Genomic DNA, 25,531 nt, shown 5'->3' on the forward strand with positions numbered 1-25,531 from the left:
CCTAGTTGTGTGACCTTGGGCCATGTGCTATGGCACACCGAATTTCATTTTCCTCATTTGAAAAGTGGAGCTAATAAAATCTACCTTGCTTACTTGTGAGAAATGGAGATAACTGGGCTAAAATGCCTGGAACAGAGTAGATGTAGAAAAATAATGATAATAATGACAAGCTATTACTATATTTTACAAATAATAAAAATCTGACCACATATAATCTTTTTAGATAATTTTTTAGGTGTGACATTTACCGATCTCTTTGAGTAAATGCAACTTTATTCCCATTTTTCTATATCCAGGGAGAGTATGTCTAGAATATTTTGTACTGAGAAACTAAAGGGAAAAAAATACCCATAAGCAAGACAGAAACATGTTATGAAGGGTACTGTACTGCAGTGAAGTGGATTCAAGTCTCAATTTTGCTATAATTAGTAGTCATTACCTTATGCAACTATAGATGAATGCTGTATCTTCTGTCTTCAACCATAAAAGGCAGAGAAATGAGTAGAATGTGTTTGAGTCCCCTTTCACCTGTTTATTCCTTATTTACCAAGTGAAATATGCATCATCTTGCATTTATTTTCTAATTTTTCTGGGAATAGGTAACCTAAAAAGAGTTGCAAATATCTATGGTATGTTGTCTGGTTTTGATATGGCTTAAAATTGTTTAAAGCAAGAGAAAAGCCCATTTTAGAGGCTTAAAATAGCCGGGCGTGGTGGCTCACGCCTGTAATCCCAGCACTTTGGGAGGCCGAGGCGGACGGATCAGGAGGTCAGGAGATCGAGACCACAGTGAAACCCCATCTCTACTAAAAAAAAAAAAATACAAAAAAAATTAGCCAGGCGCAGTTGCAGGCGCCTGTAGTCCCAGCTACTCGGGAGGCTGAGGCAGGAGAATGGCGTGAACCCGGGAGGCGGAGCTTGCAGTGAGCCGAGATTGCGCCACTGCACTCCAGCCTGGGCGACAGAGCAAGACTCCGTCTCAAAAAAAAAAAAAAAAAAAAAAAAAAGTATATTATTTTTTATATATATATATACATGTACATATTATATATATATATTTTTGAACAGGTGATGATAAAGATTAGAAAAAAAAAAAAAAGAAAGCTTTGTTTTGAGAATTAAAGCCTGAGACCATAGGAGGTGGCTTGGTTTTTTTAAAGGTGGATCGGGGTAAACCTTTCTGAATGGGCAATTGGAAAAATTATTGAAAAAAGTGGAAGAGCTTTGGGCTATTAGGTAGAAGACTTTTCAGCAGAGGAAAAATATCTGCAGAGACCCTGAAATGACAGCAGGCCAGATAAATTCAAAGAAGAGCCAGGCCTGGCCGGGCACGGTGGCTCACACCTGTAATCCCAGCACTTTGGGAGGCCGAGGTGGGTGGATCACGAGGCCAGGAGATGGAGACCATCCTGGCTAACAAGGTGAAACCCCCTCTCTATTAAAAATACAAAAAATTAGCCAGGCGTGGTGGCGGGTGCCTGTAGTCCCAGCTACTCGGGAGGCTGAAGCAGGAGAATGGCGTGAACCCCGGAGACGGCGCTTGCAGTGAGCTGAGATTGCGCCACTGCACTCCAGTCTGGGCGACACAGAGCCAGACTTCATCTCAAAAAAAAAAAGAGCCAGGCCCAGTGAGGCCAGAGTTGAGGACTCAGGAGGGGAGTGCTGAGTGCTGCAGCCAAGATGTAGTAGGGCAGATCTGCTAGAATCTTGCTACTGGTATGAATTTTCCATTTCCCTGTGAGTAACATAGGAAGCCACTGAGAGGTTTAAGCAGAGAAGTTATACAATTCTGAGTGGTGGTTTAAGAAAAACTTTGGCTGTTGCTAGGTGGTCAAGTGTGTCATTGGATTTTGTGATCAAACTGAAAGGGACAAGACTTAGGGAAAAAATAATTCAGAACAAATATTCTTCTTCTTTTTTTTTTTTTCCAAAAATTTCCTTGGAATTTTATTTGGGACTCTGGAAGGCACGCAACTTTATAGAAACATGGTAAGAGTACCTTCCTTCACATTGTAATTAGGTTGCTATGACAGAAAAGCTTTTTAAATTAAGGACTTCACTTGAGTTATGTGGCATAACTAAGCTGGCCTTCCAGGCTCTGAATCTTTTTTTTTTTTTTTTTGCCTTGACTTTTCTTTAGTGATAGCTGAATTATTCTCAGAAATCTGCTCTTCTCATTATCAACTGTTAACAACAAACAGCTAACAAGCAGCAATTCTACAGCACTTTCCAGGGACTACCTGAGACCTTTAGTCATATAATTTATTCACATAAATCAACAAATGCTTATCTAGTCTTATGCCAAAACCCTTTGCCAGTGTTTGGAGTTTTTAAAACCTCCTTCCAGTAATACCAGGTGTGAGAGCAGTAGGTAAGAAAGTTCATAATTACGATAAGGACTTTGAGAAACGGTAAACGTGAAGCATGTAGAAATCAAGAGAGACACGCAACTCCCCATGGCTGAGTGGAGTGGAAAGCTACTCCTGGGGGATGTAACCTCAGATTGAGTCTAAAAGGGCCTGTGGGGCCTGGCATGAACTCTGGATAGCATGTGTTCTTATAAATGCCAGCTGAAGGAACTGAGGTACAGTCATAGCTCATGCCTTGCAGATGTAGTTGAGATCTCAGTGACGCTATATCATTCATGAAGTAAATGTTGTAAAGGACTCTAGGTCTTATCTGTTTAAATTCAAACTTCTTCAAGATACCATACTACAGGCAGTGACCCAAGATTGTGGCCACTGCACTGTAGTCTGGACCACAGAGTGAGATCAGTTTCAAAAAAAAAAAGGCCGTTGTGGACGTTAGCTCCAGATAGACTGCAAGAACAAATCAGCAATCCCAAGAGGACCCACAGACCCTCTGAAGGAAGCAGACTGCTTCTGCAGGATCTGGGAGACACCTCAAATACCGAGAGTGCCCCAACTGTGGAAGTGGGAAAGGAAGACCCTCCTCTCCTGAATACACACCCCCCACTGTAGAAAATGATGGGCTGTTTGCAGGAGAAGTTTCCGACTTTATCAGGAGCTGAGTCAATTTGGAGAGTTGAGCAAAATGCAGGGGCAGAGGAAGCAGCAGAAAGACCCTGAGAGCTCGCTGGGTCCCCTAGCAGGCCATTCCTGCCTGGCACCACAGGGATACATCAGGAGGGTGGCCAGAAGAGCAAGGGGTAAAACCACAGGGACAAGAAAATCTCTAGCTGAACTTCGTTAACAATTTGAATGGGGTGAGAAGCCTTCTGGCCACAACTCAGGGGAGGGTGCAAATCTGGTGTGCAGACTCCACAGGCAGGGGAAGAACCAAGCCTTTTTCTTTTGCAGCTGGGAGGTGGGTAGCCTCGGGCAAGTTTTCAAGCCTTCTACCTGGAAACAGACTTGGCTGTTGGCGGGGGACATGGTGGGAGTGAGACTGGCCCTTTGGATAGCTTGGGAGCTGGGTGAGGCCTGTGACTGCTGGCTTTCCCCGACTTCCCTGTCAACCTGCATGACTCAGCAGAGGCAGCCATAATCCTCCTACTTACACAACTCCAGTGACCTGGGAATCTCACCCCCATCCCCCACAGCAGCCACAGCAAGACCCACCCAAGGAGAGTCTGAGCCCAGACATGCCTAGCCCTGACCCCATTTGTTGGTCCTTCCCTACTCACCCAGGTAGCAGAAGACAAAGGGCCCCACCCACTACTGGTCCCTCTCCATACTACCGCAGCTTACGCTCTCTGGAAAGCACCACCTCCTGCACCTTGGTGCAGGAGGCCAACCAGCACAATGATGAAGCATTAAACCACAAAAGCTAAGAACCCTCACAGAGCCCATTGCACTCCCCTGCCACCTCCACCAGAATAGGCACTGGTATTCATGGCTGAGAGACCCATAGATGGTTCACATAACAGGACTCTGTGCAGACAACCCCAGTACCAGCCCAGAGCCAGGTAGACTCACTGGGTGGCTAGACCCAGAAGAGAGACAATAATCACTGCAGTTTGGCTCACAGGAAGCCACATCCATAGGAAAAGGGGGAGAGTACTACATCAAGAGAACACCCTATGGGACAAAAGAATCTGAACAACAGCCTTCAGCCCTAGACCTTCACTCTGACAGAGCCTACCCAAATGAGAAGGAACCAGAAAACCAACCCTGGTAATATGATAAAACAAGGCTTCTCAGCACCCCCCAAAAATCATACTAGTTCACCAGCAAAGGATTCAAACCAAGAAGAAATCTCTGATTTACCTGAAAAAGAATTCAGGAGGTGGGTTATTAAGTTAATCAGGGCGGCACCAGAGAAAGGTGAAGCCCAGTGCAAGGAAATCCAAAAAACAATACAAGAAGTGAAGGGAGAAATATTCAAGGAAATAGATCGCTTAAAAAAAAAATCAACAATTCAGGAAACTTTGGACACACTTTTAGAAATGCGAAATGCTCTGGAAAATCTCAGCAATAGAATTGAACAATTAAAAGAAAGAAATTCAGAACCCTAAGACAAGGTCTTTGAATTAACCCAATCCAACAAAGACAAAGAACAGTGAATAAGAAAATATGAACAAAGCCTCCAAGAAGTCTGGGATTATGTTAAATGACCAAACCTAAGAATAATCGGTTTTCCTGAGGAATAAGAAAATTCTAAAATCTTGTAAAACATATTTGGGGGAATAATCAAGGACAACTACCCCAGCCTTGCTAGAGACATAGACATCCAAATATAAGAAGCATGAAGAACACCTGGGAAATTCATTGCAAAAAGATCATCACCTAGGCACATTGTCATCAGGTTATCCAAAGTTAAGATGAAGGAAACAATCTTAAGAGCTGTGAGACAGAAGCACCAGGTAACCTCTAAAGGAAAAGCCTATCAGATTAACAACAGATTTCTGAGCAGAAACCTTACAAGCCAGAAGGGATTGGGGCCCTATCTTCAACCTCCTCAAACAAAACAATCATCAGCCAAGAATTTTTTATCCAGTGAAACTAAGCATCATATATGAAGGAAAGATACAGTCTTTTTCAGACAAACAAATACGGAGAGAATTCACCATTACCAAGCCACTGGTACAAGAACTGCTAAAAGGAGCTCTAAATCTTGAAACAAATCCTGGAAACACATCAAAACAGAACCTCTTCAAAGCATAAATCACATAGGCCCTATAAGACAAAAATAGAAGTTAAAAAGCAAAAACAAAAAAACCAAAGTACACAGGCAACAAAGAGCACAATGAATGCAACGGTGCCTCACATTTCAATACTAACAGTGATGTGAATGGCCTAAATGCTCCACTTAAAAGATACAGAACCACAGAATGGGTAAGAAATCACCAACCAACTATCTGCTGCCTTCAGGAGACTCACCTAAGACTTAAGGACTCACATAAACTTAAAGGAAAGGGGTGGAAAAAGGCATTTCATGCAAATGGACACCAAAAGCAAGCAGAGATAGCTATTATATCAGACAAGACAAACCTTAAACCAACAGCAGTAAAAAGAGACGAAGAGGGACATTATATAAAGGTAAAAGGTCTTGTCCAACAGGAAAATATTGCAATCCTAAATATATATGCACCTAACACTGGAGCTCCCAAAGTTATAAAACAATTACTAACAGACCTAAGAAATTAGATAGACAGCAAGACAAAAATAGTGGGGGGCTTTAATACTCCACTGACAGCACTAAACTGGTCATCAAGACAGGAAGTCAACAAAGAAACAATGGATTTAAACTATATCTTGGAACAACTGGACTAAACAGATATATACAGAACATTTCATCCAACAACCACAGAATACACATTCTATTAAATAGTACATGGAACTTTCTCCAAGATAGATCATATGGTAGGCCATAAAATGAGCCTCAATAAATTTAAGAAATTTGAAATCAAGCACTCTCTCAGACCACAGTGGAATAAAACTGGAAATCAACTGCAAAAGGAATCTTAAAAACCATGCAAATACATGGAAATTAAATAACCTGCTCCCACACGAGCACTCCCAAAAACAAAACCAAGAAGGAAATTTAAAAATTATTTGAACTGAATGACAATAATAACCAACCTTCCAAAACCTCTGGGCTACAGCAAAAGTGGTGCTAAGAGGAAAGTGCATAGCCCTAAATGCCTACATCAAAAAGACTAAAAAAGCAAAAATTGACTTCTAAGGTCACACCTCATAGAACTAGAGAAACAAGAGCAAACCAAACCCAAATCCAGCAGAAGAAAGAAATAACCAAGATCAGAGCAGAACTAAATAAAATTGAAACAAAAACAAAAAAAACACAAAAGATAAATGAAACAAAAAGCTGGTTCTTTGAAAAGATCAATAAAATTGATAGACCATTAGCAAGATTAACCAAGAAGAGAAGACAGAAAATACAAATAACTTCACTAAGAAATGAAACAGGAGACATTACAATTGACACCACTTAAATAAAAAGATCACTCAAGGCTATTATGAACACCTTTACCCACATAAACTAAAAACCTAGAAGAGATGGATAAATTCCTAGAAAAATACATCCCTCCTAGTTTAAATCAGGAAGAATTAGATACCCTGAGTAGACCAATAACAAGCAGCAAGACTGAAATGGTAATTTAAAAATTACCAACAAAAAAAAGTCCAGGACCAGATGGATTCACAGAAGAATTCTACGAGACATTCCAAGAAGAATTGATGCCAATACTTTTGACACTATTCCACAAGATAGAGAGAAAAGAATTCTCCCCAGTTCATTTTATGAAGCCAGTATTACCTGAATACCAAAACCAGGAAAGGACATAACCAAAAACGAAAACTACAGACCAATATTCTTGATGAACATAGATGTTAAAATCCTTAACAAAATACTAGCTGACCGAATCCAACAACATATCAAAAAGATAATCCACCATGATCAAGTGGGTTTCATACCAGGAATGAAGGGATGGTTTAACATATGCAAGTCAATAATTTCAATACACCACATAAACAATTAAAAACAAAAATCATATGATCATCTGAATTGATACAGAAAAAGCATTAGACAAAATCCGGCATAATTTGTGATGAAAACTCTCAGCAAAATCAGCATTCAAGGGACATACCTTAATGTAATAAAAGCTTTCCATGAAAAACCCACAGCCAACATATACTAAATGGGTAAAAGTTGAAAGCATTCCCTCTGAGAGCTGGAACAAGACAAGGATGTCCACTCTCACCGCTTCTCTTCAACATAGTACTAGAAGTCCTAGCCAGAGCAATTAGACAAGAGAAAGAAATAAAGGGCATTCAAATCAGTAAAGAGGAAGTCAAACTGTCACTATTTGCTGACGATATGATGGTTTACCTTGAAAAACCTAAAGACTCCTCTAGAAAGTTCCTAGAACTGATAAAAGAACTCAGCAAGATTTCCAGATACAAGATTAATGGACACAAATCAGCAGTTCTTCTATACATCAACAGCAACCAAGCAGAAAATTAAATCAAGAACTCAAATCCTTTTACAATAGCTGCAAAAAAAAACATAAAATAGTTAGGAATATGCCTAACCAAGGAGTTGAAAGACCTCTACAAGGAAAACTACAAAACAGTGCTGAAAGCAATCATAGACAACAAAAACAAATGGAAACACATCCCATGCTCATGGATGGGTATAATCAATATTGGGAAAATGACCATACTGCCAAAAGCAATCTGCAAATTCAATGCCATCCCCAATAAAATACCACCATAATTCTTCATAGAGTTAGAAAAACAATTCTAAAATTCATATGGAACCATAAGAGAGCCCACATAGCCAAAACAAGACTAAGCAAAAGGTACAAATCTGGAGGCATCACACTACCCGATTTCAAACTATACTATAAGGCCACAGTCACCAAAACAGCATGGTACTGTTATAAAAATAGGCACATAGATCAATGGAACAAAATAGAGAACCCATAAATAAACCCGAATACTTACAGCCAACCAATCTTCGACAAAGCAAACAAAACATAAAGTGGGGAAAAGATACCATTTTCAACAAATGGTGCTGGGATAATTGGCTAGCCACATGTAGGAGAATGAAACTGGATCCTCATCTCTCACTTTATAAAGAAATCAACTCAAGATGGGTAAAGGACTTAAACCTAAGACCTGAAACTATAAAAATTCTAGAAGATAACATTGGAAAAACCCTTCTAGACATTGCCTTAGGCAAAGATTTCATGACCAATAACCCAAAAGCAAATGCAATAAAAACAAAGATAAATAGCTGGGACCTAATTAAACTAAAGAGCTTTTTCACAGCAAAAGGAATAGTCAGCAGAGTAAACAGACAACCCACAGAGTGGGAGAAAATCTTCCCAACCTATACATCTGATAAAGGACTAATATCCAGAATTTACAACAAACTCAAACAAGACAGTAAGAAAAAAAAGACAATCTCATCAAAAAGTGGGCTAAGGACATGAATAGACAATTCTCAAAAGAAGATATACAAATGGCCAACAAAAATATGAAAAAATGCTCAACATCGCTAATGATCAAGGAAATGCAAATCAAAACCACAATACGATACCACCTTACTCCTGCAAGAATGGCCATAATAAAAAAAAAAATCAAAAAACAGTAGATGTTGGCATGTATATGGTGATTAGGGAACACTCCTACACTGCTGGTGGGGATGTAAACTAGTACAGCCACTATGGAAAACAGTGTGGAGATTCTTTAAAGAACTAAAAGTAGAACTACCATTTGATCCAGCAATCCCACTACTGAGTATCTACCCAAAGGAAAAGAAGCCATTATTTGAAAAAGATACTTGAACACACGTTTATAGCAACACAATTCACAATTACAAAATCGTGAAACCAACCCAAATGCCCATCAATCAATGAGTGGATAAAGAAACTGTGGGGTGTGTGTGTGGGTGTGTGTGTGTGTGTATATATATATATATACACACATACATATACATATATACATATGTACGTATATATATATGTATATATATATATGTGTGTGATGGAATACTACTCAGCCATAAAAAGGAATGAATTAACAGCATTTGCAATGACCTGGATGAGACTGGAGACTATTATTCTAAGTGAAGTAACTCAGGAATGGAAAACCAAACATCGTGTGTTCTCTCACTGATATGTGGGAGCTAAGCTATAAGGACACAAAGACATAAGAATGATACAATGAACTTTGCGGACTTGGGGGAAGAGTGGGAGGGGGATGAGGGATAAAAGACTACAAATATGGTGCAGTGTATACTTCTTGGGTAATGAGTGCACCAAAATCTCACAAACCACCACTAAAGAATTTACTCATGTAACCAAATACCACTTGTACTCAATAACTGATGGAAAAATGTTAAAAAATGATATCATACTACCTTTTTCCCTTTGAGCCTCAAAAAGGTGTGATGAAAGGATCTTAATAATAACTTTATTTTACATGGTCAAACAAGGTAAAAAAATACGTTTTAGTTTGGGTTGGAACCACAGTAATTTCAAGACGATAAGAAGTTATACTATTAGAATAAAGCACATGAGCTTATATGCACTAGAATATACTTCATTCTCAGATAAAAGTCTACACATCTTATAACCTGTGAGGAAATGGGCTCAGGAAAGATGACAAATGTGGCCAACTTCACAGGTCATGAGTCAGGGGTCCCCAACCCCTGTGCTGCAAGCCAGTATTGGTCAGTGCCCTGTGAGGAACTGGGGTGCACAGCAGGAGGTGAGCAGAATGCAAATGAGCATTACTGCCTGAGCTCCACCTCCTGTCAGATCAGCAGCTGCATTAGATTCCCATAGGAGAGCAAACCCTCTTGTGAACTGCACATGTGAGGGATCTAGGTTGCATGCTCCTTATGAGAATCTAATGCCTGATGATCTGAAGTGGAACAGTTTCATGCTGAAACCATCCCTCTCCTCACCCGTCCCTGGGAAAATTGTCTTCCAGGAACCAGGTTCCTGTTGCCAAAAAGGTTGGGGAATGCTGATGTAAGTGACAGAACAAAGACTTAAATCTAAAGATGATCACAAACCCTGTTTCTCTCCTGCAACATGGATAATGAAGCTGGAGATAGACATACTCTATGAAAAACTTTCAAGCTGATCGAGTCATGGGCAGAAAAGAAGTGCCCCCTTTTACTTCATCAGTGCCAAACTTATCTTTCAGCTGTCTCACAACCAAAGTTATTTGAATTCATGATTTTTTTCGTATTTCTGAATTTAGTATGCAAAAGGAAATGCAACGAGAAAGATTATTTAATACATTTCAAATTGCAAAAACGTTTCTATGTTAATTAAACTTAGCATTTAAAATGGATAAGGTAGATTTCTCCCAAACCTTTTGAAAATGATAAAGCTTTTTAAATGAGTGATTGCATTTATTTAAAATGGGTTGTGTTTATATAGCTGAGGGGTGCCACATCTGTTCTTTCTCACTTTCTATATAGAAGTGAAACAAAAAAGACAACCACTGTGTGTGTGTGTGTGTGTGTGTGTGTGTGTGTGTGTTAGAGAAACAAAGGGAGAAGGAAAGAGGAGAGAGACTGGAGAAGGAAAGAGAGATGCTATATTTTATTTTTCCACTCAGTGCTTTTGCATTTCAGAAGGCAAATGCTCAAAGTTTACTGACTTGGACTCAGAGGAGAAGCTCAATTCACATGCGCTTGTCTCTTTAGATAACTCCATAAATTACAATTGCTTTTGTTTGTTTGGTGTTGCTGACATTTGGAAATTCTTAAAAAACTTTTAAATTTTTATGCAGAATCATTGCTTACTCAAGATGTTTTATTGTAAGATTTCCCAAAGTGTCTTGTAGAAATAGTAAAGAAAACATAGATATAAGTTTCTTTTCTAACAACTTTTCATTTACAATATCATGTTACTTACATAAAATTACTTTTTCCATATTTTATCTATATGTTTTTCTACATTTTTCTGTAATTGGAAATGGATTGCAAGAATATTTCATTACATTTAAAATGTCAAGGATGCCTAGAAACATTAGAAAATTGAGCTTTTTCTTTTCATGACTAAATTATCAGTACAAGAAAAAGTTCGTTGCAACTCAAAACCAAAACATACATTACCTTAAAGTACTATTTCAAAGATACTGCTATTTTTATAACAGTTTTGGACTTGATTTATTAAATAAATTAGTAAGACCCAATAGCTATTTTAAAATATGATTTGACTTTAAAATAAAAAATTACTAGTATATGGGACACATGTATAAGTCTGATTTTCAAATGAAGCCTTTCAATTTTTAAAATTTGCCTAATGGATATCCGTTCTTAAAATAGAAGCAAGTGCCCATATAAAGACTGCAACTTTTTAAGTTGTAATCATTTCAATATGCTGAATTCAGGCTTATTTGAACTGATACACTACATGAGAGATTTTACCATCTCTTATGGATTAAAACAAACTAGTAACACATTATGTCTTCTACTTCTTAATATAAGATTTATTCTAGTAAATTAAAAATGTTTTTATATAAAATTCTCATTTAATTGAAGCAGGCTTTTTTTTTTTTTTTTGAGACAGGGCCTCACTTTGTTACCCAGGCTAGAGTGCAGTGGTGGGATCTCGGCTCACTGAAACCTGTTTCCCAGGCTCAAGTGATCCTCCCACCTCATCCTCCTGAGTAGCTGGGACTACAGGCATACACCACCATGCCCGACTAATTTTTATATTTTTTGTAGAGATAGGGTTTCGTCATGTTGCCCAGGCTCGACTCTAACTCCTGGGCTGAAGCGATCCACCCACCCTGGCCTCCCAAAGTGTTGGGGATTACGGCATTCCTTATCCTTTATTAAATGAGCAATTTCCAAGACTGTTTACTCCATCTATGTAAAAAACACTTGGTCTTGAAGATGCAGCCGCTTTTCTCACTCATTCTAGAGAGGGAAAGGATGATGCCATTTGGAATTGTAAGAAGCTGGTATAATAGGAAGAAATATTTACGTCAAACAGACCAGATCGCAAACAAATGTTTTACAAGGAAAACTTGGTACTTGTCAGCAAGAGCATTGGGGGAAACATTCTTTTTTATAAGATGTTTTATGAGAAAATTTGCTGATACAAGGAAGTTTCATTCAGAATTCCATAATAAGAAAGCGATTAGATCAAATTCGCTCAAATTCACAAACTGTGTCATCCTTAATTTCTTCTTTGGTCTTTTACAGGTCAAAATGCAAGTAAAAAACCATTTTTTTTATACTAGCATTAACAGTTAGGAAAGGGCTGTGAGTCAGGAAACTGGCCCTGATCTCAACAGAAGGCCCTTTTCCTGTTTCCCCCATCATGGGGAACATTCTTGGTCTTCAGAGTAAATATCTCTTGCTACTGAACAGTCAAGACAGACAGATGCCCCTAGCTATCTTGGCAGATGTAGAGGGTAAGAAAAACAAAACTGCTTCCTCTTATGGATACGACAGTGAGAAAAAGTTAATTGTTTTCACAAAAGATCTTTTTAATAATCAATAACAGGAAATCAAAACCAATATAACAAAAGAAGAAAGTTGTAAGTTTAGAGATACAAGTTTCTTGTCTATTAAAATATATTTATAGCTCATAATTCATGGGGAACTCTCATTTCTTTCCCTTTTCATTTTCCTTTTTTTTTGATGCTTTGCTACCTATTTGTTTTTGTGTTTTTAAGAAAATTCACTCAACAGTTATTAATACTTACCTACTTTTCCATGACACTAAGCTGAATTATACTTGTTCTAACATATTAACTCAAATATACCTGTTACCTCAGGCCAAGCTCTAGTACAGTGTTTCAATTTAAAAAATAAAAAAACAAGAGTCTAAAATTCTAAGAAAAAATTGAAGATATGTTTAAATCTTTATTGAAATATCTCAAATAGTCAACATCATATGACCCAAAACAAAATATTCTAAAGATTCCATTCTTAATCTAGTTTCCCAAGCCTCTGCCATCACAGCTTTCTCTCCAAAATTCTTTTTTCTTCCGAAAGCACTACTAAATCCTACTAGTAAATATCATCTGGCAGATGAGGAAACCCAGTCTTTCAGAGACTAAGGGAACTAATAAAAATCTTACAGTTGACCCTTTAGTTCAAACTCATGACTACTGCATCCTCATTTATATGTAGCAGAGAGAAAATTTAGAGTCAAGAGTAGATAAGCATAATTTTCTAATTGACAAATCTAAATTTTCCTGGCCAATCTTTGTGTTATCCATCTCTCTGGAGCTCTGGGGCCTGTTATACCCTTTTCTCTTTCATATGCTCTCATCCTTGGCTTTATCAGTTTGTATTCTAATGATATTTGTGATAGCTAATTTTATGCATCAATTCGGCTAGGCTTTGGTAACACTTATTTGATCAAAGATAAGGCTAGATATTTCTATGAAGGTAGTTTTTAGATGTAATTCACATTTAAATCATAGACTTTGAATAAAGCAGATTACCCTCTGTAATGTGGGATGGGCCTTGTCTAATCAGTTGAAGGCCTTAAAGAGAAAAGACTGAAGTCCCCCAAGGAAGAAGGAAGTCTTCTTTCACACTGCCTTCAGACTCAAGACTGCAAAATAAGCTATTCCCTGGGTCCTCAGACTGCCTGCATGCCCTTCAGATTTTGGACTTACTAGCCCCTGCAGCTGCATCAGCCAATCCTTTAACATAAATAATATTTTTTCAATAGATAGATAGATGTCTCCTACTGGTTTTGTTTCTCTGGAGAATGCTGACTAAATCAATGTGTTCTACACTTCCTTTCTTGGGTCTATGCTGTGTTCTAAACAGCCTCAGATTCATGGCTGACCTGCTCTTTAGTTATATTTGAAGCTAACCTTTGTATGACAGTGTTTTTGAGATCATTTGCTCTTGAGAAAATTGATGAGTATTATCAGAAACAGAAATATTTCTGTGATTAAAGAAACAAACATGGGAACACTGGTTTAAAAAAGTTAAACAGATTTCCTTAATATACAGAATTTTTGGATCCTTTGATATATGTGTGTGTGCATTGTGAATGCAAAAGAGAAAATATATTAAGTTGCCCAAAAGTGTTTTGTCATGAAAACTGTTTTTAACAAGTAATATAGAACTAGAGTTTCTCATAACATACTCCAAGAAATGCTGTGCTAGGGCTAACTTATGACTTCAATATCTATATCTCCCTCATTTGTAAACTCCTGACTCATATATTCAGTTGTCCACTGCAGATTACCACTTGTGTGGATCAAGCTCAACATCCTGCCTGACATGTAGTCTCCATGTTCTCTCCAGGTCCCTCTCCACCCTGACCCTTATGGGTTACATTAATCAAGCCCCATGTCCTCTGAATGTGGGCTGTTTTGGCCTATGAGAGCAACATCAAGCGATAATAGAGTAAGACAAAGAGAGAGATCTGGGCATTTATTCTCTAGTTTCCTCCTAGGCTCACTGAGGATTTTACATACATCATTTTACAGTGTTGGTTGGTGGTTGTGGTCCCCTACTGAAGGACACGACCTTCAGATGTTCTGACTGGACATCTCTTCCCTAAAGTTATAAGGCTTTCTGGATGTCTAAACCATTCTATTCTCTTGCCTCTTCAGGCATAGGAGTGATAAAGGCTTCCTACTTTGGCTACCTCTGGGTTGCTCCACCATAATCCTGCAAACCTTTAAAAATACTATATTCATTAAACTCTTTTAATCACTAATGTAAGTGTTCCAGGGACCCCAATACACCCCGCAAGCCCCAAATGTAACTCATTATTATCTCTCAAAACCTGTTCTTATCCTTAATGCCATTCAATTAACCAAATCAGATAAGAACTTTAGCAATTATACTCAGCTCTAACACTTAATTGCCATTTTAGGATAATGGTAATAGGCTGAGCCTTGGTAGGAGACACCTGGCTTCCACTTCCAGCTATACCATTTTTAGCGCTGTGTTATCTTAGGCAATTTACTTGATTTCTCCGATCTTCTCTTTAAAATGACATAAATCATATTCACTACTTGCAGTTGTTTTGAGAGTAAAATGTGATTGTTTAAAAGGAAAAGTAGCATAAGTTTTCCCAAGAGCAGTATTCTGCTAAATTTGTCTTATACTCCGAACTCTTAAGCTCACCACTCACCAATTCATCCTTTCTATAGTTGACACATAATCTTAAAGACAAAGTTAATCATATTACTCTCTGCTCAATTGCTTAAGCAGTAACACGCAGTCTATCAGGACATGTAAAAGCTCTAGCTGTGTATACAAAGCTTTCCACGATACGGTTCCAGTCCTGTATTGAAAAATTATATTAGAGTTTTATGTATACTGACCAATGTCATGAAGGCAATCACCTTACTAGCTTCTATGGATACCAATAAAGAGCTACCATAAAATTAATGTTTTTTATATGTATAAGAAATTTCCTGATATAAAAAATATTAACAGCAACCAATGGTTGAGTATCTGTGCTAGAAAATGTGCTGTATTGTTATTAGCAACTCTTTAAGTTAAATAGGTGGTAAAAGTAGTTTGGTTTATATATTTTATCATAATTGGTAACTAAAAGGCAATCCTATTAAAAATCTTAGTCTCTAAAAGATATGACTTTATTTCTCCACAAAACAAAGCAAAATATTATATTGACCTGAAGTTCAATAAAATCTATTGTGTCACAGAGTTAATGAAATTAAAATTGAGGCCAAATTTCTATTTTATTTTATTTTATTTTTTTTACTTCTCAGGATATATCTTACTGAGGAGCTAAGGTAATAAAGTTCTTGGTTTAATAGAATTGTAAATAAAACCTTACTAGCTCCTGTAGAATATTGTCTTCAGATGCATCCTATGGTAAAAAATTATCTTATAATAAATTTTATATAATATTCCTTTCTCCTCTGTATCTACACAAATTCAACTAACTTACTCTTTATGGCTCAATGAAAGACTTGCAGTTTCACTTGATAATCTTGCCTCATTTATATCTCATCTTCCTCCTTTTACAGCCTTTATGATTTATGTAACTTATTTTTGTGTTTCAGTAAATAATGCTTCATAGTATTATCCATTGTCCCAACAAGTTTAACATCTCTATCATATCTACAGTTGCTATTTAACCACTAGGCAAAGCTACGTAGGGTTCACTCTGTTCTTCTGGCAGTTTATTACCAATCTACCAGCCTGAAAAATACAGGTGTGAAATCTTTGGGTATAAAAGCATAGAGGGACTTTAGAGACTATTTAAGTTTGGTTCATAGGTGAAGAAATTGAGGTCCTGAGAAGTCAATTGATTTGTCAAAGACCATACAACTCATTAGTATCAAAGCTGAGATTGGACAGGACTCTGGTCTTCTCTCTAGAGTTCTCTTGTTCACATACAAGTGTTAGCATTTATAATATTATTTATAATTGCAAGACTAAGTACTATTATATATTTATTCAACAAGATATAGGGTACTTGATAGTAATTTACCTTTCTCTATTCGACTTCATTCATGTAAATTGCAGCTATTTAATGAAATATTAAAAGTAATTTAAGTATAACTTAACTTCTTCTTTCCACATCTTTGCCACAACAGAGGAGAGTCCTGGTAATTTTGTACTAAATGCCCAATAATTATGTGTCCGGAATTGGTGGGTTCTTGGTCTCACTGACTTCAAGAATGAAGCTGCGGACTCACCAGTGTTACAGTTCTAAACGTGGCGCGTCTGGAGTTTGTTCCTTCTGATGTTCGGATGTGTTCGGAGTTTCTTCCTTCTGGTGGGTTCGTGGTCTCGCTGGCTCAGGAGTGAAGCTGCAGACCTTCGCGATGAGTGTTACAGCTCTTAAGGCGGCGCGTCTGGAGTTGTTCGTTCCTCCCGGTGGGTTCGTGGTCTCGCTGGCTTCAGGAGTGAGACTGTAGACCTTCGCGGTGTTACAGTTCTTAAGGCGGCACGTCTGGAGTTGTTCGTTCCTCCCGGCGGGCTCGTGGTCTCGCTGGCTTCAGAAGTGAAGCTGCAGACCTTCGTGGTGAGTGTTACAGCTCATAAAAGCAGTGTGGACCCAAAGAGCGAAAGAACAAAGCTTCCATGGTGTGAAAGGGGACCGGAACGGGTTGCCGCTGCTGGCTCCGGCAGCCTGCTTTTATTCTCTTATCTGGCCCCACCCACGTCCTACTGATTGGTAGAGCCGAGTGGTCTGTTTTGACAGGGCGCTGATTGGTGCGTTTACCATCCCTGAGCTAGACATAAAAGTCCTCCACGTCCCCCTCAGATCAGTTAGATAGAGTATGGACACAAAGGTTCTCCAAGGCCACACCAGAGCAGCCAGACACAGAGTGTCGATTGGTGCACCCACAAACCTCGAGCTAGACACAGGGTGCTGATTGGTGTGTTTACAATCCCTGAGCTAGACATAAAGGTTCTCCACATCTCCACCAGACTCAGGAGCCCAGCTGGCTTCACCCAGTGGATCCTGCACTGGGGCTGCAGGTAGAGCTGCCCGCCAGTCCCGTGCTTGCACTCCAGCCCTTGGGTGGTTGATGGGACTGGGCGCTGTGGAGCAGGGGGTGGCGCTTGTCGGGGAGGCTGGGGCTGCACAGGAGCCCATGGAGGGGGTGGGAGGCTCAGGCATGGCGGGCTGCAGGTCCCGAGCCCTGCCCCGCCGGAAGGCTGCTAAGGTCCGGTGAGAAATCGAGCGCAGCGCCGGTGGGTCGGCACTGCTGGGGGACCCAGTACACCCTCCGCAGCCGCTGGCCTGGGTGCTAAGCCCCTCACTGCCCAGGGCTGGCAGGGCCGGCCGGCTGCTCCGAGTCGGGGGTCCCGCCAAGCCCACGCCCACCCGGAACTCCAGCCAAGCGCCGCGCGCAGCCCCGGCTCCCGCTCGCGCCTCTCCCTACAAGCTCCCTGCAGGCTGAGGGAGCCGGCTCCCGCCTAAGCCAGCCCAGAAGGGGGTCCCCACAGTGCAGCGTGGGCTGAAGGGCTCCTCAAGTGCCACCAAAGTGGGAGCCCAGGCAGAGGCGGCATGAAGAGCGAGCCAGGGCTGTGAGGACTGCCAGCATGCTGTCACCTCTCAATTACATGTGGGTGAAAGTAGTGGGAAAGAAATTATCTGGTATTGTTGATTAAAGATGAATGGAATCATATATGGTGATTTTGCTTCTATAAGGATTTTATGAAACAGCTTTTCTGCCTTCCTTGGTAATTGGGAAGAGGGTGGGCAACATTGCCTGAAGTTGTTCTGTTTAACAACTGAGGATTCTGAGAAATACAGTTAGCAGGAATGCTGAAAAACATTTGATGATAAAGGACCTTTCATGCTAAGAGCTAAAATCACCTATAAAGTTAATATTATAAGATACTATTTGATTTGAGGAAAAAACTCACATGAGTCAGCCCCATTTGTGAAAGAAATGGATAACTACAGTATCCCTTTGAACTTGTAGGCATTTCAGCCCTAGTAAGAGCTCCCAATAGACATGGGAATTCAAAACTGTTTAAAAGATGAGAATTAATATTATATTTACATTAGGTTCATTTTAAATTAGTTTCAGTTATATCCATAATTAAATACAAATTGACAACAATGAGCAGTATGATGATGTGAAGTGGTTATTGTATAAGATCTTTTCAAAACCTATTGTAGCCAATTTTTGCTGGCCAAACAAACTCTAAAACATAAAATAAGAGTCAAAGGAAACAAATGATTTAATATATAGTTAATCCCTTTTTATCAAAAAATTCAAAGTAATAAAAACTTCATTATGGCAGAGAAAGCATGCAATGTGGGGACAACACGGAAATCCAAGAAAGGCAAGACCAATTTCAAGGCACTAAATAAGTGGACTGAGATAAGAAGTGCACAGATACTTGCCAGAACAAACTAAGTACTGTGGAAGTTTTGTTTCTTAAGTGCTATGAAAGCACAAAGAAAGCTTTTATGGGCTTTAAAGATGTGTAGTATTGGCTTTACAGATTTGTAGTATTCTTTTACCCATAAAGAGCCACATTTGTTTTAGATTTCTACTAATGAAGTTTTATTTGTTTCTAGTCTCCTGTGAACAAATTTAATAATCTAGTCTCTACATGAGCTCTACCTTTTAAAAACATTAAAATTGAAATATGTACATTCTCCTACATTTTGACCTGTTATAATTGTATTCCTCAAATATAATAGCATACTTTAGTGCCACATGAAAGTTCCTCCTTTTTACTTAAAGCCTTTTTTTTTTTTTCTTTTTGCAACTTGGTTCTAAGGAAGTTCCAGACTAAAATAGTGCATCAAGAGGACTGGCATAATCAGCCTCACTAAAAACAGCCTGATTAATACTAAATATGTCCTAGCTCCTAATCAATTATGTTAATGAAGTCATAGGCAGCACATCTGCAAGCCCTGACAAAGCCCATGATCTCAGCATTGCCTGATAATATAGACTCCCCGAGCTGCTCAGGGTTAGCAGCCTTCGAGCTTTCAGAGAAGACACCGACAAAGGCTTGTGATCCTCAAACCTTGTTATTTTATTCATCACAGCCTATTACTAGGTTCTGGGATGAACTATCAAATTACATTGCTCTTTAAATACAATAACAGGAGCTCACACCTGTAATCCCAGCACTTTGGGGGGCCGAGGCGGGTGGATCACGAGGTCAGGAGATTGAGACCATCCTGGCTAACACGGTGAAACCCCGTCTCTACTAAAAATACAAAAAATTAGCCGGGCGTGGTGGCGGACACCTGCAGACCCAGCTACTCGGGAGGCTGAGGCAGGAGAATGGCGTGAACCCGGGAGGCGGAGCTTGCAGTGAGCCGAGATGGTGCCACTGCACTCCAGCCTGGGCAGCAGAGAGAGACTCCTTCTCAAGAAAAAATAAATAAATAAATAAATAAATAAATAAATACAATAACAGAACCTAAGCATCCTACTTAACAAATGACACATCCTTTTCCAAGTGACAGATTGCTAAGCAAAATATTTGCTACTTGGTGTTTTATGAGCCTCTGCTAGGAGATAACTTGGCATCAAACACTTGAATAATCGGACTATCGAAGTCTCCCTCAAGTTGGGAAATCTGAATTCCTTGCTTTATGTCCATCTGGAAACAACAACAGAATTAGAATCCCATGAAAAATTAAGGCAATGCTATTATTTATAGGTGTTGTCTTGTACAATGAACATTTTGGCGAGTGAGATAGTCGGTTTTGTGTCAAATTCTCTTAAGTCATATGAACTATTATAGCCCAAATGCCAAAAGAAATGTAATTCTGATTTTTTTGGTCTATTTTCTTTCTTTTTTTTTTTTTATTTTTGGACTGGCTGTTTCTAAATCACTTGTTTACTCTCTAGGTAAGTGATATATGATAGTAACCTCTTCCTGGATGAATCCTCATGAGTGTCATCACTTAGTCTCAAGGGATGGCCAAAGCCAGTGGGCAGTTGTTGAGCTGAGTGGGAAGATCTTGAACAAGCAGGCTGGAGTGTCCACATTGCACAAAGAAGATCCTTTCCAATGTGGGACTGAGCTAGGGGTTTCTACCCCTTTCTAGGGTGGCTGTGATCTGAGGAAGACCTCCATTTGTACTCTTATAAAAAATTAATGATGCTTTAGCTTTAATTACTGGTGCTTTATATCAGCAAATTGAGTCTTGACAGAGAAGGAACTGTTTTCTATTCATCTCTGAATCTCCAGTATTTTGGACAATATCTGAAATGATCTCATGTTTGGGATTTAATAAAAGTTTAAGAAATGAATGGAGACTCAAAGAAATGACTTTAAAGTTCCAGCAAAATTTATTATAATGCTGATCTTGAGACATCATATTTTCAAGAATTATTAGTAGTATTAACCACCAGTTGTATATAGTGCTTATAAACTATACATATACATAAAACAGTATTTGTGTGTGTGTGAGTGTGTGTGTATATATATATTTCAATCCTCACAATAACGCTAGGAGATCAGTGCTCTGCTTATATCATCTTAGAGATGGCAAAACTCATAAAGAGTTAATTTAAATAACTTTCCAAATTTACAAAGCTAGGAAAAGGTGGAGCTCAGATTCAAACCCAGCAATTCCGGCACCAGCCTCTTCAGAGACTAAATTGATCAGGTTGTGGTAAAACTGCAAGAGTTGCAAGGCATAGTCTTATCTATTTGTCCCTATATTTTTTTGCTTGATTCCCAAAGTGCTAGAGTGGGCATCCTTCTGGAAGCTGAGGGTCACTAATATAGAATCTTAAGGGGACGTTTTTGGTTTTCTAAAAGAAGCAAATTGCAATTTTAGGAAAAGTAAATTATAGTTTAGACAAACTAAAAGTATTTAAGAAAATATTGGATTTTGCTGTTGCTTTGTGACTATTTTTGTTGTTGTTGTTCCTCTACATTCTATTTTATCTACAATAGAGATCTTTAAGAAAAAAAAAAGTACTTGCCTTCAAGGGTAGGTGATGCCGGAGTGGGTCTGGAAGCTTGTTCTGTCGGTAATGGAGGTGGAATGGCTGGGCTTTGTCCTATACAATGTAGAAGTAGGCATTGGAAAAAAAAAGTATTAACAAATCTGATATCCACAACTAAAAAGCTAGATCTGTCCCCTACATGCATAATTCATAATACCAAGCCAAGTATAAATCATATTATTATGCAAAAAGAAAGCTATTATTAAGTGAGATCTTTAAGAAGATACCTTCGCAGATTCAGTTATCTTCAGAGCCATTTCTGAATATATTATTTTCCATAGATGGATATGCAATGTTAAATATATCTACTGGACTTCATTAATGGAAAATGTACATGTACTCAAATTAAGCAATTTATTTTTAATATACACACTAAATTATGGAAACTAAAGTCTCAGAAGCTGAGGGGGAATCTAAATATAAAATTAATCACTATTTTTTTCCATTTAACTAAAAATTCTCAAATGATATAATATGAGCAATAAAGAAGGTTGAAATTCATAGGCCTTTTGATATTGAACAGATACATTTTTTCCTGCCATAATAAATGACCTGTAGTTAAGTAAATAATGAGCCAAAGAGAAAATATATTCAGTTTTGTAGAACCTTGAAAGCTTCTCTCAAGTCTCTGAGCTTATTACGAACTGCCAAAAAAAAAAAAAAAAAAAAGAGAGAGAGAGAGAGAGAAAGAAAAAAAACCAACAATCATTTCCAAGTACTTCTTTATCCCGAGTGATTTCTTTAATTAACCAATACCATCCAGGCCATGAACTCTCAACATTAGCTATCATATGATCCCATATAAATTGCTTGCAAAACATTTTATCACTACTTTTCATTCCATAAACTTCTGCTGTGTTTTTTATCCAGAAATCAACATGCAACATGGGCATGTGTACCTTCTAAAATCTCACTGACAACTAGATATTATCAAATGTCAGCAGACCTGCCTGCTTACTGAAAGTTTTCCTTTTTTAGAATTCACCAAAATTAGTTATCTATGGTGTAATATGGTTTAGCAAGCAAAGTAATTAGAGTTGCACAAACACCACATTTCAGGCCTAGGCCCTCATGCGACATGGAGCTCTGTTCATCACACACGGTTCTTGTAGTTGTTACACCCATACAGGTTGATTACTGAGCATGTTTAAGTATGTATAGAAGCCAAACATACTGTTTCATAACTTACAGGCCATATGCCTAGAAAAATATCCATTTATAATATTGTTAATTTCTTTCCTTATGGAAGTAAAGATTGACTTAAATATAATATAACATGGAAGTTTATTTTTTAGTTAGCAAATAAAAAAATAAGGCTGGGAACACTAAAGAGAAGGTTGATCCACATTATCTTTCCCTAGCTAACATTTATATATTGTTTACTGTGCACCAAGAATGATCCAAATGGTTTTTCTGTATTAAGTCATTTAATCTTCACAAGCTCTTTAGGATGTGCATATTAGTCTCATTTTATAGTTTTTAAAACTGAGGTTAACTGGAGTTTAGGCTTCTCAGCTCCTAATAAGTGAAATTGGATTTCAATGCAGGTTCCCAAGTTGCAGTTCTTAAAGCTTCTCTCAGATTGCCTAAGCCTAACAGAAGGGTCATCTATCAGGAGTCCATGACTATACTGACGAGGGACAGAGGAGTGAAGCCTCTACTCTAAGTTTCTACTTTCTCGGTGGGTCAAAGGGATATATACTTGGAAAGATCTATTCCCCAACCTTGTTTGAGGGCCATTCTTGAAAAAATAATTCTAAGGCAGGGTGGTATTTTGTAGCTTTGAAAATAAGCTACAAGGACAAAGAAGGAATCAGTTAAATGACCAAACTTTTAAAATACAAGTGTCCATAAATATACATCAATTGTTTCTAAATACTAAGATAGATCAATATCTTCATAGAATGGTGCCTGTTGAGTCTAAGCTGCTTTCTACCCTGTCACATACCTCGGTGAATAGTAGTGGGTGTATAATTATAGCCTTTATAGTCTTGTTGAGTTATTGAGGAACTTATTATACAATATATAAAATTATTTCCCTGGAAATTTCACATAATTTACACTATTACATATATTTAGATTTATCTGAAGGAAATATAAAGTTATTATTTTATTTAAAACAACTTTATTGCATACTTATTATATACTAGCACTGAAGAATTACTAAACCCCAACCCTGCCTTCAAGAAGTTCCCAACATACTGGCTGAAACAGACCTCTAGACAGATCATTATATGATAGTGTGTTGAAGGAAAATCATATAGACAAAGGATATACTGCAGAAAGAGTCTTGAAAGAGAGTAAGTTAACAGCCTAAAAGGAGCCTGCCAGGTAAGGAAGGATGGGGAAGACGGAGGGATTCCAGGTGGAAGGTATGTGGTAAATTAAAAAAAAAAAAAAAGCCTGGATGCCAAAATATATATATTTATTAAAACACACAAACTGGTGCTTCCGCAGCATAAAGTGCAATATGCAGTTGATATCAGAAATTCTCCACAACTATAATGCTCTTTTTATTCTGCTTTCTAACATGGCTGATGGCATGGTTGTAAGGCAGTGGACACAATGGGTACAATGGGAAAGTAGGACCACAATCAAAAAAAATTTAAAAAAGAAAGGAGAAGGCAGCTGGCCGCCTGTCTCCATGGTGACAGTGATACTAGCCCTGGCAGGGAATTACTAACTCAGGACAAGTTTTTGTTGTGTTAGGGTGCACCAAAACAAATCAGATGGGTCATACTTGAACATGACACACGACTTTGGTCCTGACTCATATAATAAGTAATGTCAGAGAATCTTATTGAAATCACAAATCGTTTTGCTAGGTGAATGAATACATTATATAACATATACAATAATACATAATGAATTATATTAAATGTAATATTATATTTATAATACAGCTCTACAACAAAATCAGAGTTGTTTAGTATAAAGACTGCATGCTTAGGAGTCACATGGGTGTTAAGTGATACCTTCAGATCTGTCACTTAGAAGCTGTGTACATTTGAAAATCTCATAACATCTCCAAGCTTCAGTTAAGGTGTTTATAAAATGTGGATAGTTGTAGGGGTGTTATAGAGATTAAGTGATGAAGCACCCAGTGCATGGCAGATACTCAAAATATTAATTCTTTTCCCGATAATGTATTTACAATTTAAATCCCATCTAATTTCACAAGAAGATTTGAAGCTGACTTTTGAAGAAAACAAAAACAAAGAAAATTGAACATGACAGAAATAGCAGAATTCATTTGCAGAAAAGAGGCTTATAATTTTATTAGGAATATATTGTTTTGGAATTCCTGAAGATTGTTACTCTGTGAAGGAAAGATTTAGGCTGTTGAAATTTACATTCAAACTCTAAAGGTGCCCTTCATTTTACAAGCTATTACCTGAAAATCCCTCTGACATTCAAACACAGTAAGTTGGCTTCATTTCTGTTCCTTGAGTGATTTGGGCTGGCTTATTTCCATAATACCTGAATGGTAGGTTGGCAAATTGCTAATATTTTATTGTTCTGAGTTCTTTTCCATACAAGTCAATTTGGTTGTTTTTGATTTAGTCAAATTCTTTTGGGGCTAGTGTACAGTGTGCATTCATTCTAATGATCTAAGTTACTGATGTTTACTTTGCTAGAAATGATGAATGAGATTACTCAAAATCTTGTCAAGGTAGGAGGCTATGAGCTGAATTCTGATTGCATGATGGAAAAAAGCAATTCACTACACTAAAGTTTAATCTATCTAGTTTCTTTATGAATGAGATTCCCTGATTGAAAACCATTTCTGAACAACTGAAGCCTACTCCCTCTATCTTGTAACAAATGTTAAGGCTTTTTTTTTTCTCTAACACCTAATAGAGATTTTATGTCATAGACCCTCATTGGATTTTCCTGGAAGTACAGAGAGTTACATCCAGAGAACTCTGAACATTTTGGAAGGACCCCAATCCTGCAAACAATGAATGGCAATAAATCCTGGGACTGGAAAGGTATGAGGACCTCCAAGTAACCATTGAGTTAAAATTTATTTACATTAAAAACACACAATATATGAAATCATTACAAATTCCTGGGTCAATTTGTTCTTTCAGGTTCATAGAAGGCATTTGTAAATCTATGACTAAAAGTAAAGTGAGAAGATGTGAGTTTAATAAGGAAATGATAGT

General features: G+C 38.1%; 1 protein-coding gene and 1 long non-coding RNA gene across 5 annotated transcripts in view; one reads left to right on the forward strand and one right to left on the reverse strand.

Annotated features, from left to right (window-relative positions):
* Nucleotides 1–25,531, reverse strand: part of TRDN (triadin) — a 407,513-nt gene that overhangs the window by 220,061 nt on the left and 161,921 nt on the right. For 3 of the 4 annotated variants that reach the window (XM_063621032.1, XM_055263048.2, XM_055263039.2), the window contains one exon: nt 21,339–21,416. In XM_063621032.1, the coding sequence (XP_063477102.1) occupies nt 21,339–21,416 (78 nt within the window). Of the gene's footprint in view, nt 1–21,315; nt 21,417–25,531 lie in introns of those variants that run through there. The other variant, XM_063621041.1, reaches the window with a different exon arrangement.
* LOC129472983 (uncharacterized) overlaps nt 1–25,531 on the forward strand; it is a 30,764-nt gene that overhangs the window by 2,585 nt on the left and 2,648 nt on the right. Inside the window, exon 2 of the long non-coding RNA XR_008654163.2 lies at nt 25,240–25,354. This is a non-coding gene — a long non-coding RNA (uncharacterized lncRNA). The remainder of the gene's footprint in view (nt 1–25,239; nt 25,355–25,531) is intronic.

The sequence above is a fragment of the Symphalangus syndactylus genome, chromosome 2 (assembly GCF_028878055.3).
Source record: "Symphalangus syndactylus isolate Jambi chromosome 2, NHGRI_mSymSyn1-v2.1_pri, whole genome shotgun sequence".
NCBI classification, from domain to species: domain Eukaryota; kingdom Metazoa; phylum Chordata; class Mammalia; order Primates; family Hylobatidae; genus Symphalangus; species Symphalangus syndactylus.